The following is a 16,641-nucleotide window of genomic DNA, read 5'->3' on the forward strand; positions in this document are numbered from 1 at the left end:
GGGGGTCCCCAGCTAAATGTAATATATATCAGTTGAACCACTTTAGCCCATCTACAATCTTATGATGCATTGCGATGAGACACGAGCTTGTAGATCGGCTATTTTCAAAAACTCCAATGTATTTGGAATATTTTTTAACTTTAACAACAAATCTAGTATTGGGGGCAGGCTGGCACAATTTTTTTTCAAATGGGGTCTGTTGCTAAAACATTTCAATTTGGGGGTCCTTGACATGAAAAAGTTTGAGAACCACTGGCCCGAACAATCAGCGTGCCTGTGTTCCTTAGGCAGTGGTGGAAGAAGTATTCACAGTATTTTTTACCTTAGGAAAAGTATCAATACTGCAATGTAGAAATACTGTTACAAGTAAAAGTCAATAATTCAACATTTACTTGAATAAAAGTACAAACATTAGTATCAAAATGTACTTAAAGTACCAAAAGTAGAAAGTACTCATTATGCAGACTGTCCCATTTCACAAGTTTTCAAGTGTATAAAAATCTTTTGAAAATAGCAGATCTACAAGCTCACAATGTGCCACATTGCAACACATTGTGAGCTTGTAGATCGGCTATTTTCAAATTTGATTGATTGAATACTTTATTTAGAAGTTTGCAGAGAGAAAAAGCACATGGGAAGTACAGTTCAAAATACAAGGTCAACTAAAAAGGATGAAAAATATAGGGCTGCCTGAAATGGTTACTGTATGTTTTGTAATAATCAAAATCTACCAAGTAACTAGTAAGTTATAAGTAAGAAAAACCGGTGCGCTTCCTCTGGATGCCTTCTTAGTTCAGGCAGTGGGTGCTCAGCTAGTCAAGTCTTTTTAATCTAATCTGATTAGATTAAAAAGTCAAGTCTTTTTAATCTAATCTGCTCTGAGGAAGGCTACGGCCGAAACGCCTTAGCCTTCTCGCAATAAAATGAGAAACTACATCTGAGCCATTGTCTTGCAGTATTTATTTTGGAGTGCCGCTTTTTCCAATTAGGTGGTTTTGATTTAACTAGTAAGTTACTAGTAACAAGTAAGTTTTCAAATAAATGTAGTAGAGTAAAAGTAGGAATAGTTGTCTCTACTATATATATAGTAGAGTGGAACATTGGAAATATAATACTCCAGTAAAGTAAAAACACCTTTAAAAAAATGTTCTGTACTTGAGTAAATGTACTTAGTTACTTTACACCACTGTCCACTCCTTTGGGATATCAGCATAGAGTTAAAAAATAAGGATATCAGCGGTATATCATCTGAAATTCTGAACTGCAGGCCAACCGTGACCGTTACCGGTAATATGCGAGTCTACGATAAGGGACCGACGTGACGTCAGTTTACTGGACAGCCCCGCGGGGCGGGGCTCTAAAGGAAGGCTTGGCCGCTTACAGTTCTTGATAAGAGCGTTTCTTACATCTATGGATAGATATTATAAGTTGAGTTGCAGTCAGAGCGCAACATAATGCGATACACCATATTTTTACTAGGGCTCACATGGGGTAAGTTCAATGACAATAATTGTCACAACGAAACAAAAACTTTACTATTCCTTTCCTTCCAGGCGTTACGGGCTGGTGACAGAGAATCACAATGCAGGAGGATTCCTAAAGTTGGACAATGGACAATTAAATTAGTGTTGCCTTTAGTTGCTTGCCTATAATTTGTGCATGAGAAAAGAGGAAAAAAAATATGGCGATTATGGCATTGCGCTTGTTCATTAAGCTACCTGCCTACATTAAATTGTAAGTAAACATTAAAAAGATAAAGTAAAATTTAGACTAATTTATTTGTGTATGATGATGATCCCTCCAGTCTCAGTCGTACGGAGCTCATCGCGGATGCTGTCACATGTTGAGCGCTATGATGTAGTGAGACCTCACAGGCTGCACGGCAGAGACACAAGGAGCCTGTCTCCAGACCAGGTATTTGACCCAATTAACATTATTGAATGAGACATCCAGTCTATCTTTTCAGCTTTTCTGGTGTTGTAGACCTTGTGGAGTCAGTTCTTCTGCTGATTAGATATAGGCTACTACATAAATTAGGCCTACTATAAGAATTCTAACGCTGTGTGTACCAGAGCCATACATATATAAAGCCTAAACTGATCAAAAAGAACGTAGGCTATGCACATTAAGTTCTAATAACAATATTTTTGCAGATTTATCCTGATGTTATTGGATATGAATTGACAATTGAAGGAAGGAACCATAGAATTCGTCTTGAAAAAAATAGGTAAGATCAATATATAATAAAACTGTAATAATTTAATTTGATAACCACTTACAATCCAACATGGTCATGGCCTCATATTTGCATTTTGACTGAAGCAAATGACTAAGTCAATGTAACATAAAAACAAAAGGCACAGCAAAAGATCTTTTTCATCTGTCACAGGGATCTCATAGGGAGAGATTACACTGAAACACATTATTCAGAAGATGGAAGACGGGTTACAAGATCACCAAAAGAGGTGAGACTGAGACTCGAGAAAGCTCCAATAAGATTTATTGCAGCAATATATTAATTACTTTTAAATGTATTTTAATTAACATATGACACTCATCCTATCTAGGATCACTGCTATTATCATGGTCATATTGAGGGCATCGAGGATTCATCAGTTAGTGTGGGGATTTGTTCTGGGATTAGGTAAGAATTCAGAGACAACACATTGTAAACTTGAACTTTGCTTGTATGGCATTTCTCTGGTGGCAGGCAGCACATTGCTGTTGTATCTGCTTGTGAAGTGCCATGTTAACTGTCTTAGACTGTTTGACAACTTGCTGTGTTTAAGATGTATTCCTGGGTGCTGTTTTTTAGAGCTTTAGAGATTTCTTTCTTTCTGCCTGAGCTGTTTGAAGGCAATTCTTTTTGCATGCTTTTGATTAAGCAGATTCATAATAAATGTTAATCTATTTCAATTAACCACTTTAACCCCAGCATCGGTATTGTGGGGAAAGCTTTCGCTGAAAATAGCAGATCGACAAGCTCACAACGCACCGCGTTTCCTCGCATTGTGAGCTTGTCGATCGGCTATTTTCAGCGAAAGCTTTCCCCACAATAACAGAAAACAGAAAAGACACTAGTATTGAGCCCCGAGGGACTCCGGTTACCCATAATGGGGTTTAAATGGTTAAACTAAAAGAAACAACCATATAGTAGCCTATTCATTAATGTGTCTTCCATTGCGTCGTTCTGTGTCTATATAGTGGTTTTGTGCGAGCCAAGCAGCAGGTTTACCTCATAGAGCCCCTGGGAGACCGTGACGATGACGACCATGCAGTTTATAGACAGGAGCAGCTCAAAGTCAGTGGCAGCCCCAGCTGTGGCTCCTCTCCCAACAACACCACCACCGTCTATGACAACGACCAGGACATGGGCCCTAAGCTCTCTGGGTTGCACAAGTCTAGATCCTGGGTAGGTATTCTCTGTTTAGTTTGCTTCAGTTTAATAATGTAGCTTTGGAAATCAGAGATTACTGCATCATAACATTAGCTCATATTCTTTTCTTTTGTTTATTGGATTTTGACAGAAGCATTGTTTGCTTACATATCAACAACATATATCATTGTATTGCCTCATATATAGCCCAATTTAAGAAAAAAGTTACAGGTTATTTAGTTTTTCCCCCCAAATGAAAACATAAAGGACAAGAGTCTTACAAGACTTACAAGAAATAAGATACAAGTAAAAGAAAAACAACAGCAATACACAAAGCCAAAAACAGGAACTTAAACAAAAAAAAACACATCAGTCAGCTGAACCATACAGAAAATCTACAGTGCAATCCGCAAAACAGCACTCCTGTCATGACACCCTAATAACACTACACCACCAGACCTCATACAATACCCTAATCTGGAATGAAAGGAAAGTTTATGCTCTGTAGATATCGGAAGAAAGGACTCCATACCTAACAGAGTTTTTCGGCAAAACCATTCAGGGACAGTCTAATTTTGTCCAATTTAAGAAAATATAGGATATCTCTCATCCAATGAAAATGGGAGGGAGAGTCAGGCGATTTCCATTTCATCAAGATAAGTCTCCTAGCCAATAAGGTGACAAAGGCCATAACATTATTTCATATTCAAGGTGTAAAAACATATGTGGCATTTTTCTGGGAGGCTTATTCCACACACGCATAACAGCAGCTGCATAAATTGTATTGCCATTAAGAAGCAATGATTAGTGAAGAATATTTAAAACAATTATATACACCAGGTATAAAAGTAGGGATACAATATTAAGATTATGGACTTTGTTCCTTTTTTGTGCTTTAAGCATAACTATCAGTTCCCTTTAATAAACCTTTAATATAGTTTATAGTTGTCATGTAGGCCTATTAAACAACTGTGCATTCCAATGTAGCACTATCTCTTTCCTGGGTTACACATGACATGACACAATCTGGGAACCCATCAGCCAAAAATGAAAAAAAAAAGTTTTTCCTCTGAATTTGACTCACTGCCCAATTCCCTGTGTAGAGACCGGATGCCGGCCCCTCTACTTTCCTTCACCTTCAGCCCTCATTTTCTGGTGGTGCTGCTGTGTTTTCATTCCCACTAACAACATTTCTACCGCAGAACATGGATGTTATTCAAAGGAAAAAACATTTTCTTCCTCTTTTTTTTGCCGATGGGTTCCCAGATTGCACATGACATGACTAACAGCATTTAATTGTTAAATAAACTAAACTAAATAGCAAAACATTAACATACCAGAGTGAAATAAAATAAAATACAACCTAACATAGCCTATAATAATTAAATAACATAATTAAATGCAGCAGTACATGTATACATCCCAACACTGACAGTAACATAACATTTAAATAAAATACTGGAAGTGACCTGCAATATTCTACATTCAGTAAAAGGGCTAGGTGTTAACAGTGATGGAAGAAGTACTATTTTAATTTTACTTAAGTAAAAGTATCAATACCCTATATGTTACAAGTACAAGTCCGGTATTCAAAATTTACTTGAGTAAAACCACAAAAGTATTGGCATCAGAATATACTTAAAGTACCAAAAGTCAAAGTACTCATTATGCAGAAGGTCCGATTTCAACAAGTTTTCATATGTTTTAAAAGTTATAAAAATCCTTTGAAAATAGCAGATCTACAAGCTCACAACGCGTCGCAAAGTGATGTGTTGTGAGCTTGTAGATCGGCTAATTTCAAATTGTATTATACAGTATAGGTTTGAAGTGGTTTTGTAATAATACTCAAAATCTACAAAGTAACTAGTAACTAAAGTTTTCAAATAATTGTAGTAGAAAAGTACAATATCTGCCTTTGAGATGTAGTGGAGTAGAAGTAAAATTATAAAAAATTGGAAATACTACAGTAAAGTAAAATATACCTTTTGCATTCCCTTAACTGGCCCTGTTTCTACAAAACACTGGTGATGGCCTACAAGGCAATCAAGGGCATGGCGCACAACGCTCCTTCAGGACACGATCCATTCCCACACCCCTTACTCACATGTAGATCAGCTACAGGAAATGTGTTGGTCCCTTACCTAAAACACCCTGCCCAATGCTCCAAGCATCCTAGACTCATCTCCCTCCTGGCTCCCAAACTCCCAAGCTGTGGAATAAAGTCAATAAACTCCCCCTCACAGTCAGGATTGCAGACTCACTCACACACATTTTCCACCGCAGTCTGAAAACTCATCACTTCAGATGCCACCTCATCCCCTATACTATAGGGCCTATACAGCACTCCTCTTTCCTTGAATCCCTTCTTGTCGCCTATTTTGATAGATGGTAGTTATACTACGCAGATGGTTGTTCACATATGTTTCATATTTAGGTTTTATTTATATATTTAGCTTGGCTACTATGCTGACATGTAACTGATATGTTGCTACTCAAAACAAAAGAATGATGTGTGGCTACTCAAAGGCAAAAGCAAGAGTGTGGCATGCCTACTCAAAGCAGAAGTGTGATTCATGCCAACTCAAAGCCAAAGAGTGTGATGCGTGCCTATAGTGGTCTGAGGGTATGTGTACCCTTCCTGTCTCTCTGTGTAGAAGACTGCTGGCAGGAAGAAAGTCTGTGATGTCATAATGACACAGTGTAGCCAGCAGCCTTCTACCCAGAGAGACAGGAATTGTTCCCAGAACCCCTAGCGGTCTGTCTTCGCGTTATGCATCCTTGTAAAGCGTGTTTTTTTCCCCCACAACCTGTTTGCATGCCTGTTCATGCCATTTACTCTGATCTTGCCCTTGTAAGTTGCTTTGGATAAAACCGTCTACTACTAAATGCCTAAATTGTAATTGTATATAACCTCAGATAATTTTCAGTTGAGTTACCAAACAATGCTATTAAGCCTCCTGTGAGGATGCTTTCAATAGTGCAATGATAGAATTGATTTAAAACAATGCAGGCAGTAAGACGTCGACATGTCAATGTAAATATCTGTATACAGTATTGTAACGAGACTTTTCCTTGTGTCTGCTTTTAGAATAGTAAACCTATTGCAGGGCCTCAGCGGTTTGTTGAGTTGTTCTTGGTGGTGGACAATGCAGAGGTAAATATCTGAACATAATTATTCACAGCCTTCAAGTTCATCTGTGTACTTTAGGGATGATGTGATTCTACATTTGCCTTCTCTTCTCTTTTTTTTTTACCTCCAGTATAAGCGCTATGGCAGCCAGACCAAAGCTCGAATGCTGGGAGTTGTGAATCATATTGACAAGGTAGCTTTTCAATTTAGTTTCTGCAGTGTCTGGCTATGTGCCAACAGTGCTATTAGCTAACTGCTTCTAACGTCTTCATTGAACTGCATTATATCTCCTCCCTGGCTGCAGCTGTATCGAGCCCTGAACATTCGCATCATGCTGGTGGGCCTGGAGATCTGGACGGACCACAACTACTTTGATGTGGACTTGGATTCAGAAACTACTCTGGACAGATTTCTCCTTTGGCGCCAGACTGATCTTCTGAAGAGGACGAAACACGACAATGCCCAATTTGTGACGTGAGTTTCAGTGCCACAAACCTTGGTGAAATACAAGTCTGGCCGCACGCTGTGACCTAATTTTTGATTATTCTCTTCAAAACAGTGGCATCGATTTTATTGGCGATACTGTCGGATTGGCAAATAAGTTTGCCATGTGCACTGAAAATTCAGGAGGAATCAATCAGGTATAATTAACATTTTACCAATGCTTTATATTGCTATTTAATAATACAGTGTCCCTACAACTACGGACTGCTTCCTTGAAGTAACTGGTCTTAAATCTCTCCTCTCAGGATCACCACAAGAACCCTATTGGCCTTGCTTCCACCATTGCTCATGAGATGGGACACAATTTTGGCTTGTCCCATGATTCTCCAAGCTGTATGTGCGGTTCATCGTTTAGCAGTCAGGACTGTATCATGGCACATAAGCTCCGGTAAGGCAGTCACTGCAAAGCAGAAAAATCCAATGGAATTGGACAAATTTATAATTCACACTTTGAATGATCATGCAGATACTTAATAATAATCATGAATACGTGTATGTGTCCTATTCTTTTATTCAGCCCTGTTGTCTGAACCTCATGAACCCTAGCCTATTCTGAGGCGAACGTTCGGCGAAAATAAATGTTCTAAAAACTCACAACGCGTTGAAACACGTTGTGAACTTGTAGATTGGCTATCGAATCGAATTGGGGGGGGGGGGGGGGGGTCAGACCAGGAATAGAACACTAGGGTACACTGGTCAACTAAGTATATACAGTAAGGTTTCATGTGGTTAAAGTGGTTAAATGAAGGTTACATGAGAGTGGGTGATTTTTGGACTTTGGATTTTCTGCACAGCTGAAATCTCTTCACAGACTGTTTGTGTAACCTTTCAGGACAGGAAATCAGGCGTTCCCAGAGTTCTTCAGTGGCTGTAGTGAGGAGCAGCTGGCTGAATTCCTGGAGCGAGCTCAGCCCAGCTGTCTGCTGAAGCCCACCTCTGTAAGGACCATCGACGTGGGCCCCCGCTGTGGAAATGCCTTGCTTGATCCTGGAGAGGAGTGCGACTGTGGCACCGTGGAGGTAAAGCTCACAGAAAAGCCTCATGTAATTAAAGTGTTTTTGCGAACCTAAACATAACATGTTGCTAAGAGATTTCATTTTGTTTGACTGACTGGTAGAGGTAGCGTAGACAAGTCCAGGTGAGCCTTGGGATTTTGTGTTAACCACAAATTATTATTGCAATACAACTATACAAAAAGTTTTCAATTATTTTTATCAGTACTTTGTGTGCACTCATTTCCCAATACAGATTCATTGTTATCAATTACATTCTAATTATACCCTAACCACTTTCAACCTGGCGTCCCTAGTTATAGCATTTTTATTCGCTAATAAAGTATTTAAAATAAATATATATATATGTTCACAAATAAGAAATTGTGAAAATAGGTCATTTACAAGCTCAAAACACGTTGCAAGTGAGCTTGTAGATCTACTGTTTTCACTATTCAGGTGTGCCTTGAGATTTTGACTTGAAAACCACTGGTGTATATTATGAAGATGGATAAGGCGATCCACAGTTGGTATAAAAATGGTGTTCTGGGGATAAAAAGAGAGTTATCTGCAGTGCTGTCACTTGTGTGGAAGACCCGAGCGTGACGCTTGTGTTTTATTTGACTGACTTTGCTGTCAGGTCTAAGTACAGAGCACGCAAATTGGATGAGTTGTACATCGATGCAGAAGGATTTTTAAATATACACGCCAACATTTGAATAGCTTTGGTTTTTGGCGGTGTGATTTAATGTGGGTTTTGTCGTGTGTTCAGGAATGTCAGAACCCTTGTTGTGATGCCTCAACCTGTCGCCTGACTGAGGGAGCCCACTGTGCTCATGGAGAATGCTGTGACAACTGTCAGGTACTGAAGCACTCCCATTTCCCTGTTCCCTATTAATCAATAGCTTTTACTGTTAACTCAAATGTATACGTGTCAAGTTATTTTTGCCAACTGACGCCCAAGTATACCTAAGCTGGAAAATGTAGTCTTGGCATCATGGGTCCTATCCATAAGATATGTGTGTCACAATTTGAGTCTTGACTGAAAAGTAGGTTATTTAAAAAACGAACTTTAGTTCAATTGAAAAAATATATACACCTGTTTCCTAGGCTGTGTGTTTTCCACTTCATGTCGATTTGATCCAATGAAATCCAATGAAACTGGTCAGATGACCAATGAAATCGACAGGAAGTGGAAAACACACAGCCTAGGAAACAGGTGAATAGATATTATTTTGTGTAACCAATGCAGTTGCCAAGAGGTGACTATGGACTGTGTTGTCTGCAGTAGAATTCAGCACATAGAGAGGATAGGAACCCTGCCCAATCGTACAGAGTACAGACACACCCTGTGGGCTAATAATTGCTGGCTATGAAACAGTGACAGTTACAGGGAAAGTTAATTTACTTTGAAGGGCAGATGAGTGGTTTTAGCAACCACAGTGCAATGTCACAGCGCAATAACAGGAAACAGGGTGCGATATCCTGGTGTTTCTATGAAACTACATCCTTCCTCAGTGTTTCAAGGTCAAGAGAAGAGGTGGTGTCAGTAATGAAACACCATACAAATTCACTGTCTAATTTTGTTCACTGTGCAACTAGCATCTAATGTGTTAAACTAACTATGTGTTATTTTCACCAAACCACCTGCTCTCCACAGTTGAAACAGACAAGAAGTGTCTGTAGGAAGTCCAGCAGTGACTGTGACCTACCAGAGTACTGCACAGGAGTGTCAGAGTACTGTCCAGAAGACAGCTTTGAGATGAACGGGAAACCGTGCAATGACCGTGGCCAGGGCTTCTGCTACAACGGTCAATGTCCCACACTTCAACAACAGTGCTGGAGGCTGTTTGGATCAGGTAAGGGGCCTGTACTTTCAGGTTAACCACTATTCCGGGGGGGGACAATCGTCAATCGTCCAAAATAGCTGATCTACAAGCTCACACTGTATTGCATTGCGGTGCATTGTGAGCTTGTAGATCTGGTATGTTCGGCAAAGAGATTTGGTGTTGAGGGAAAAATTTGCACACCTAGTACATTGCCAACTCGGGTCAGTTTGACTAAGTATGGACAATCCTTGTGTAGTGGTCATTTGCTGTAATGTGATTTGTATGATAGATAAATGGCCGTTGTGAAGGTCCTTACACACCGGTGAATATGCGAATATACGCAAAATCCGGACTCGTTCCGAATAATTAAAAGGCGCTTTTTTCGCTCCGCTCCGACTTTATAAGTTTAAAAAAGAAAACGTATTATTCGCATGAAAAAATCGCCCCGGTGTGTAAGGACCTTGACTGTGGATGTGAGTTATCTCGTACCATCAGTAAGGTGGAGTGGAGTGAGGAAATCAGTATGTCAATAGTGTTTTAGTGTCAAATGGGGTAACTGACTGTTTTTGTTGGTCCATGTTCTATGGATGGGGTAACTGATTGTTTTTATTGGTCCATGTTCTATGGGAAACATTGTCAGAAACAATGTTTGTTGTTGCTGTATATTTCCTAACATAGTACTGTACTTACATAATGGATTGCGCAGAACACGATAAAAAAACGCACTTGTATTGCAAGTGTAAAGAGTTTCTAAATATCTAAAAAAAATAAGTGTTGAAATGTCACTCTCAAATATCTTCTCAAATATTCTTTGATCGTGATTCGTGCCATATATTCTGACAGGACAATTCTTTTTTTTTCTTTAGGGGCTACAGTTGGAGCTGATGCTTGTTTTTACTTGAACAAAGGAGGGCGAGAGGGAGCGAACTGTGGGAGAAGCAAATATGGCTACACCGCCTGCAGCACACCGTACGTAAAACGTATCGCTCCCTGCATCGGTGCTGAAAACACAACATGGCACTTGGCCAGCACAGAAAATACAATGCGCATCACACGTGTCAATCAAATGAGTAGAAATTATTCTACTCAACAAACTTGAGTAGAGTAATTTAATAAGCAAACAGTTTGTTTAAGATTAAACTTATGCTAACTTATGCCATTTATTTCCCTTTTTTTGCAGGAATATAAAGTGTGGATCTGTGTTTTGTGAGGGAGGAGGAGATTCCATCACAGGGAAAAGGGCCGTGTTTAAGGTGGGCAGGGGGGATTGCCTTGTGTCAGTGGATGACGACAAGACTCGGAACCTTGACATGGTTCCAACTGGAGCCAGGTGTGGAGTGAACAAGGTAACATTTACATCGGGAAAACTGTGTGAAATTTATGTAGAACTATTCATTTCTCATATATTTTAACCATTTTCAACCTGGGGTCCATATTGTTGGTGAAGATTTTTAAAATGTGTCAAATATCTTTCATTCTTTTTTAAAAAATACTGAAAATGCTTTGGGTTAACCACTCACACTTCTTTTTTGTTTCTAGGTTTGCATTGAGAACAAATGCGTAAGTACCGCGGTTTATGGTGAAAAAGACGAATGTGCCAAGAAATGCAACAATAAAGGGGTGAGTTGTGTGATTAGATAACTTTCAATTTGACATGACCAGACCCAAGTTGCATCGACTCAGTCTTGCATTTCTACTTTTATCTTTAGGTATGTAATCATAAGGAGGAGTGTCACTGTCAACCTGGCTGGGCTCCACCTTACTGTAATGTCCAGTATGCAGACTTACCTCAAGGTAAAACTACCGACTATTCATTGGCAGGCAATTGCGACACATAATTCATAAAATTCCCACGCTCTCTCTGAAGATAAGCATCAATATACAGTATAACTGCATGATGAAATTTTGATACAAATCCCCATTGCTTCAAAGCTTCCTGAAATAATATTGCTGAATCTTGGCACTGACAGAAAAAAATACCTGCATACTAAATCATGCTTTCAACAAGCTATAGTGGGAGGATGATTCAGGGTACAAGCATTCCTTCCCTTTTCATTAGAAAATGGACGTTAACTGCTTACTTGAGATCTGAGATGCAGTAAGATCTGAGTGTACACTCACTCCCAGAGATAATCCTATCTTACCTTGAAAAGAATCGCTGGAATGACAACAATTATGTTATTTCCTGACAAAGCTACACCGGCATCTCTAGTTCATTAAATGCTTCATCAGACTGGTTATCTTATTTTACTATACTAGATTAGATGGACTCTATAGTTCATTAGGGTAGAAAAACGGCCTCTAGCCTCCCCGACGTACAAAAAGTTGGAAAAGCTTTCACAATATTAGAATTACCTTAAGTGGTTCATTGGAGCGTATTAGGCTTATATATGTCTTATTTCTGCAGACCAGAGCGGCGTGATAGCTGGAGTCTGTGCAGCAGTGGCCATCCTTTTGGTGCTTACTCTAGTGATTGCAGTAATCATGTGCTGCAAAAGAGAAAAGAGGGAAAACTACACCTCTAAAAGGTATTCTGATGACACACACACACACACACACACACACACACACACACACACACACACACACACACACACACACACACACACACACACACACACACACACACACACACACACACACACACACACACACACACACACACACACACACACACACACACACACACACACACACACACACACGTTGGATCAGTGCCCACATTTGTGGTCGATGCTCAACATGTTCAAAACCACATTTTGACTTCCCATAAAAGCGTCTTTTCTGTTCACTCAGGAAAGTCCACTCTGCCCCAGGGAAACTGAACCCAATGTTCCAAGAGGGAAGCACTAAGGGCAAACCTCAGATCAGTGCGCCAACTTTCATGGAGTCAACTGCGACACAAGCTTGCACTCCTCTGATGGTTACCGTTGTGCCCAGCAGAGCCGCTCCACAGGTACAGTACAATAAGCTTCTTTGTGATGTCACAGTATGTTGTAAGACAAGATGCACTCTGGGATTTTACATGACTTATTTAGTTTACTGATAACATCAGTAAGATCAGGTTCCTGAGAATAGTGGATAGTGTCATTATTACACAATACTATTTCACAATAATCATTTCTTTCTCAGCCACCTAAGACGTTTACTCCAGAGTTGGCTACTTCAAGTTCTCACACTGTGCCGGTAAGACAGGTTTCTATAGTTGCATCATTCACAAATGCACTGTATGTTAACTAAAGATCTATATTATCGAGTGGAATAAATCAAAATTAAATCTTGATTGCCATTTTTTTGTTCCTCTTACCACAGACGAAACCACTACCTCCATCCAAACCTTTGCCACCTCTGTATAATAAGCAGGTGAGTCACCTTGGTTTCTAGAAAACATTCATGAGTCGTCTCCGGAATGAATGACTAGCACACTTACATGTGTACAGTATCTACATTATTATAGTGCTGACTGCTGATGGATACATTGCAGCCTAACCGGAGCCGCCTTCATCACCTGAATTGTGATTCCACTAACATTCCGTTCCTTGGTTTTCATTATGAAAAGGCATCCAAACCCAATCCACCCCCTGTACCTCCAGTGAAGCCCAGCCCTGCAGCCAATCCCCGCAACAATCCCCGCACTCCTCCTGTGCCCCCAGCAAAGCCAAAGGTTCCAAGACTCACATGAAACTCTCAAGGGTACAGCATCTCATTGTCATTTTTCGTAGATTTGGCATTTGACTTTTGGTTTTGTGGTGATACATTTTTAACTTAATTTTTTTTCGTGTGTTCCAGAATACCTCAGGGTGAGGCATGATAAGGGGCTCAGAATAGTGATTCACTGGAGCCCAGGACTTTGGAAAACTTCAGTCTGTGTTTTGAAGAGGTCTCGGATGTCCAAGGCTTCAGTAAATGTTTGGAGACTGTCTTTGATGATACAAGATCCAGTGGGTCTTGGAAAACTATTCCCCAACCACTATGGAAAAGTGGTTTGGGCTAGAAAAAAAAAAACCTTGCAGTGAACTGCTTGATACAGTTGTCATGTGGATTTCTTTTTCTTTTTTAGTTATCGTCTGTAAAACATTGGGTTAACTCCCTTTGAAATGAGCATACCATTGTTTAAGTTAAGTTATCTTATTGCACTTTTGTGAGGGTGAGCGAAATGACGCTCACATAAAATTGTGTCCTTTTGAATGTTTATTTAATGTCTGCGCTAAATACGTACAAAGCCACTTCTATGCCTTTGATGGCATTCTTTTGTCATTTCTTTTGTTTTATGTTAAACAGTACTTGAAAACTAATGAGTGGTACATACAGTTTGGGACAATTTGTATTACTGTTACTGCACTGTACGGATGGCCTTTGTATTTTTGCTGTAATTCATTTCAAAATGGATATACAATCCTTCAAGTTTCACAGAGTTCAGTGTCATTGAGTCAGGAAGGGCTAGACTAGAGCCAAGGGGCCTGATGCTGTTTGTTTTGAGAACAAAAGCCATGAGGTTCATACCTTGGAAGGAAATAGAAGGCTGAGTAGCGAGGATTCCTGAGAATACACCACAAACAATATCACCTGTGCAACAGTACTCTGACTATTGACCAGTAATAGGCCTATACATGTTAATGGTGCATAAATGTTATATTTATATGGAATAATATATAGTTAATTGAATGTTTTGTAATGATCCTCGTGGAAGCAACTTCAATTGAAATTAGGTAAATACTCAAAGAGTGTTGTTCCTCTGAACAAAACAGGTTGTCCTCACATGCACTTTCTTGTGGAAGTAATGATGAATTATGCACATTGCGACAGCTGATAACACAATTTGTTCATGTAAAACCAAACTTCATCCAAGAATTTCTCATGTTTCTAGGAGAGTATTATTTGTATTTTTTATCTTTTGTAATAAATTATGACCGATTACTACCGTATTGCCATCTATTAATGCCTGATTTATACTTGGATGCACACGGGTGTGTGAGCTTGTAGATCTGCCATTTTCTGTGTGTGACACTCGTGCACAAGTAAAACTCAAGCTTAAGTCTCAACAGGTCTTATGATTCACGTTATGTGCAGTTGCCCAGCAGGCATTTCCATGCAAATCCTTTCAGCAAATTCAATATCTGCAAAGACTGCTTTGATTACTACAAACATCATTTTACAGGCATTCATCCAGCAACATGTCTACTACCTCGCCCAGTATAGCAAGCAGAGATCAGCAAACAAGTTAATCCAGATTTATGGTGCTCTGGCTCTCTTCTGAGTCAAGGAAATGGGCTGGCAGGCCGGCAATGAGTCAGAACTCTGCTCAACTAGACACTGACTCCCAGTGTGAGGCCCTATCATTATCTTCTGTATCTGCTTAGGACTCATTAACATTGTTTAATTAGGTTTTATAGCTAGAAACCCAGACCTCGTTTCAGATATTGCTGCAAGAGGGGAAGATCACATCCCATTACATTTGAGACAAAAATTTAAAGATTGATATCACATGGCCTGCACTTAAATCCGGAGGCCAAAGGACGAAATGAACAAGATAGCAGGCACCTTGACTTTGGTCAAACTTTCCCCCATTTGAGCTAAAATATAGATTGAACTTTCCAGACATCAATCCATTTCAGCTACGTTCAAAACTGGAATGATCCGAGTCAGATGTTTGACAGTGATGACCATATCCACAATTGGTCAGAAAATCTGATTTGTGTGAGGAAACAGTGTAGAATAAACTTCTATCAAGGGAGTTCAAGCCTTGTGGAATGCAGGCCCCAAGCAGGGGGCTGGGATCTCACTGGGAAAGAGCTGGCTGATTCAGTCTGATTCACAAACCACACAGCTATTAAAACAAGCATGGTTTTAATCACATGGATTGTTCTACAAGACAGCTTTGTTTCTGCTTGTTCCACTCTTTGGACTTCACTCAACTCACAACTGTGGTGATACATTTCAAAAGGGAGGGGGGGGGGTGAACAATGTCAGTGATCAAAATAGATTTTTAAATACACAAACCAAGTACCTTCTTTAGCTCCACATGTTTCACTATAATTCACAGTGAAACTAGTAGACTTCCCATTAACACATATGGTCTTGTAAAAAAAAGAAGAAAGAGATCTAGAGTAGACTGTAGTCTCTTACTACTGGTTTATATTTAACTTCTTTTGGGCACTAATGCATGCCCCGTAATTTGCTACAACCAATGCCAACTAGTGCTGAATTTGTCCTGATCGCCAAAGGAGTGATATGATTATAATACAGTATGTTCCGCACATTCAGTTCATAAACAACTTATAGTACTTTCCTTCCTCTTTTTGGTTTATCATGGCAAAGTTGCTTGAAGAATAATAAGCCTATGTCATACTTATTTGCACAACCTTTGCAAACAAACGTTTTCAGTTGAAAGTCAGTCATTTGTGACTGTACATGGAGTCTACTTCAGTTCACTGCTCCACCACGATACCTCCGATTAGAACTTCCCAATGGTTCACAAACACACACTTCTGAATCCCTCAAACAAAACCCAGACTGACTGAACTGACGTTTCAAAGTGACATTGCTGGCACAATGTTTCAGGCACTCAAACACTCCCAACTTAAAACATTTCCTGACACCGGCTGCTGTAATGCTGCAAGTAAGGACAAAAATTCACAAGTCCAGCTGCCTTCAACAGAAACAAGAAAATAAAACTTGTCATGGGAAGGAAGGGGTTTCACAGACAAACATACTGTAATGCCGCTTACATCAGTGACTCATAATTAATCACCGACTAGTGAGCAACTGCATTGCTCTGGATTTAACATTAGGAACGCAGCTGACCCATAT

At 39.7% G+C, this 16,641-nt stretch overlaps 1 protein-coding gene across 1 annotated transcript; it reads left to right on the top strand.

Moving 5' to 3' along the window:
• Positions 1–1,366: 1,366 nt before the first annotated feature.
• On the top strand, positions 1,367–14,756 carry adam8b (ADAM metallopeptidase domain 8b). Its single transcript, XM_080455322.1, has 24 exons — positions 1,367–1,491; positions 1,805–1,914; positions 2,154–2,227; positions 2,390–2,465; positions 2,568–2,644; positions 3,205–3,412; positions 6,465–6,530; positions 6,637–6,699; positions 6,811–6,980; positions 7,066–7,147; positions 7,256–7,398; positions 7,843–8,029; positions 8,775–8,864; positions 9,663–9,861; positions 10,698–10,800; positions 11,012–11,177; positions 11,371–11,451; positions 11,541–11,625; positions 12,239–12,359; positions 12,628–12,787; positions 12,964–13,017; positions 13,144–13,194; positions 13,391–13,524; positions 13,621–14,756. The coding sequence occupies exons 1-23, from the start codon at positions 1,455–1,457 to the stop codon at positions 13,511–13,513; spliced, it is 2,526 nt and encodes an 841-aa protein (XP_080311448.1). The 5' UTR covers positions 1,367–1,454; the 3' UTR covers positions 13,514–13,524; positions 13,621–14,756.
• Positions 14,757–16,641: the final 1,885 nt, after the last annotated feature.

The sequence above is a fragment of the Gymnoscopelus braueri genome, assembly GCF_963280865.1.
Source record: "Gymnoscopelus braueri genome assembly, chromosome: 17".
Classification (NCBI taxonomy): Eukaryota; Metazoa; Chordata; class Actinopteri; order Myctophiformes; family Myctophidae; genus Gymnoscopelus; species Gymnoscopelus braueri.

Excerpts from the sequence above, each read along its gene's own strand:
- adam8b (XM_080455322.1), top strand. The coding sequence starts at position 1,455 with ATGCGATACACCATATTTTTACTAGGGCTCACATGGG. Across the intron at positions 2,645-3,204 it reads GGGATTTGTTCTGGGATTAG|TGGTTTTGTGCGAGCCAAGC; the intron begins GTAAGAATTCAG and ends GTGTCTATATAG. Across the intron at positions 13,195-13,390 it reads CACCTCTGTATAATAAGCAG|GCATCCAAACCCAATCCACC; the intron begins GTGAGTCACCTT and ends CATTATGAAAAG.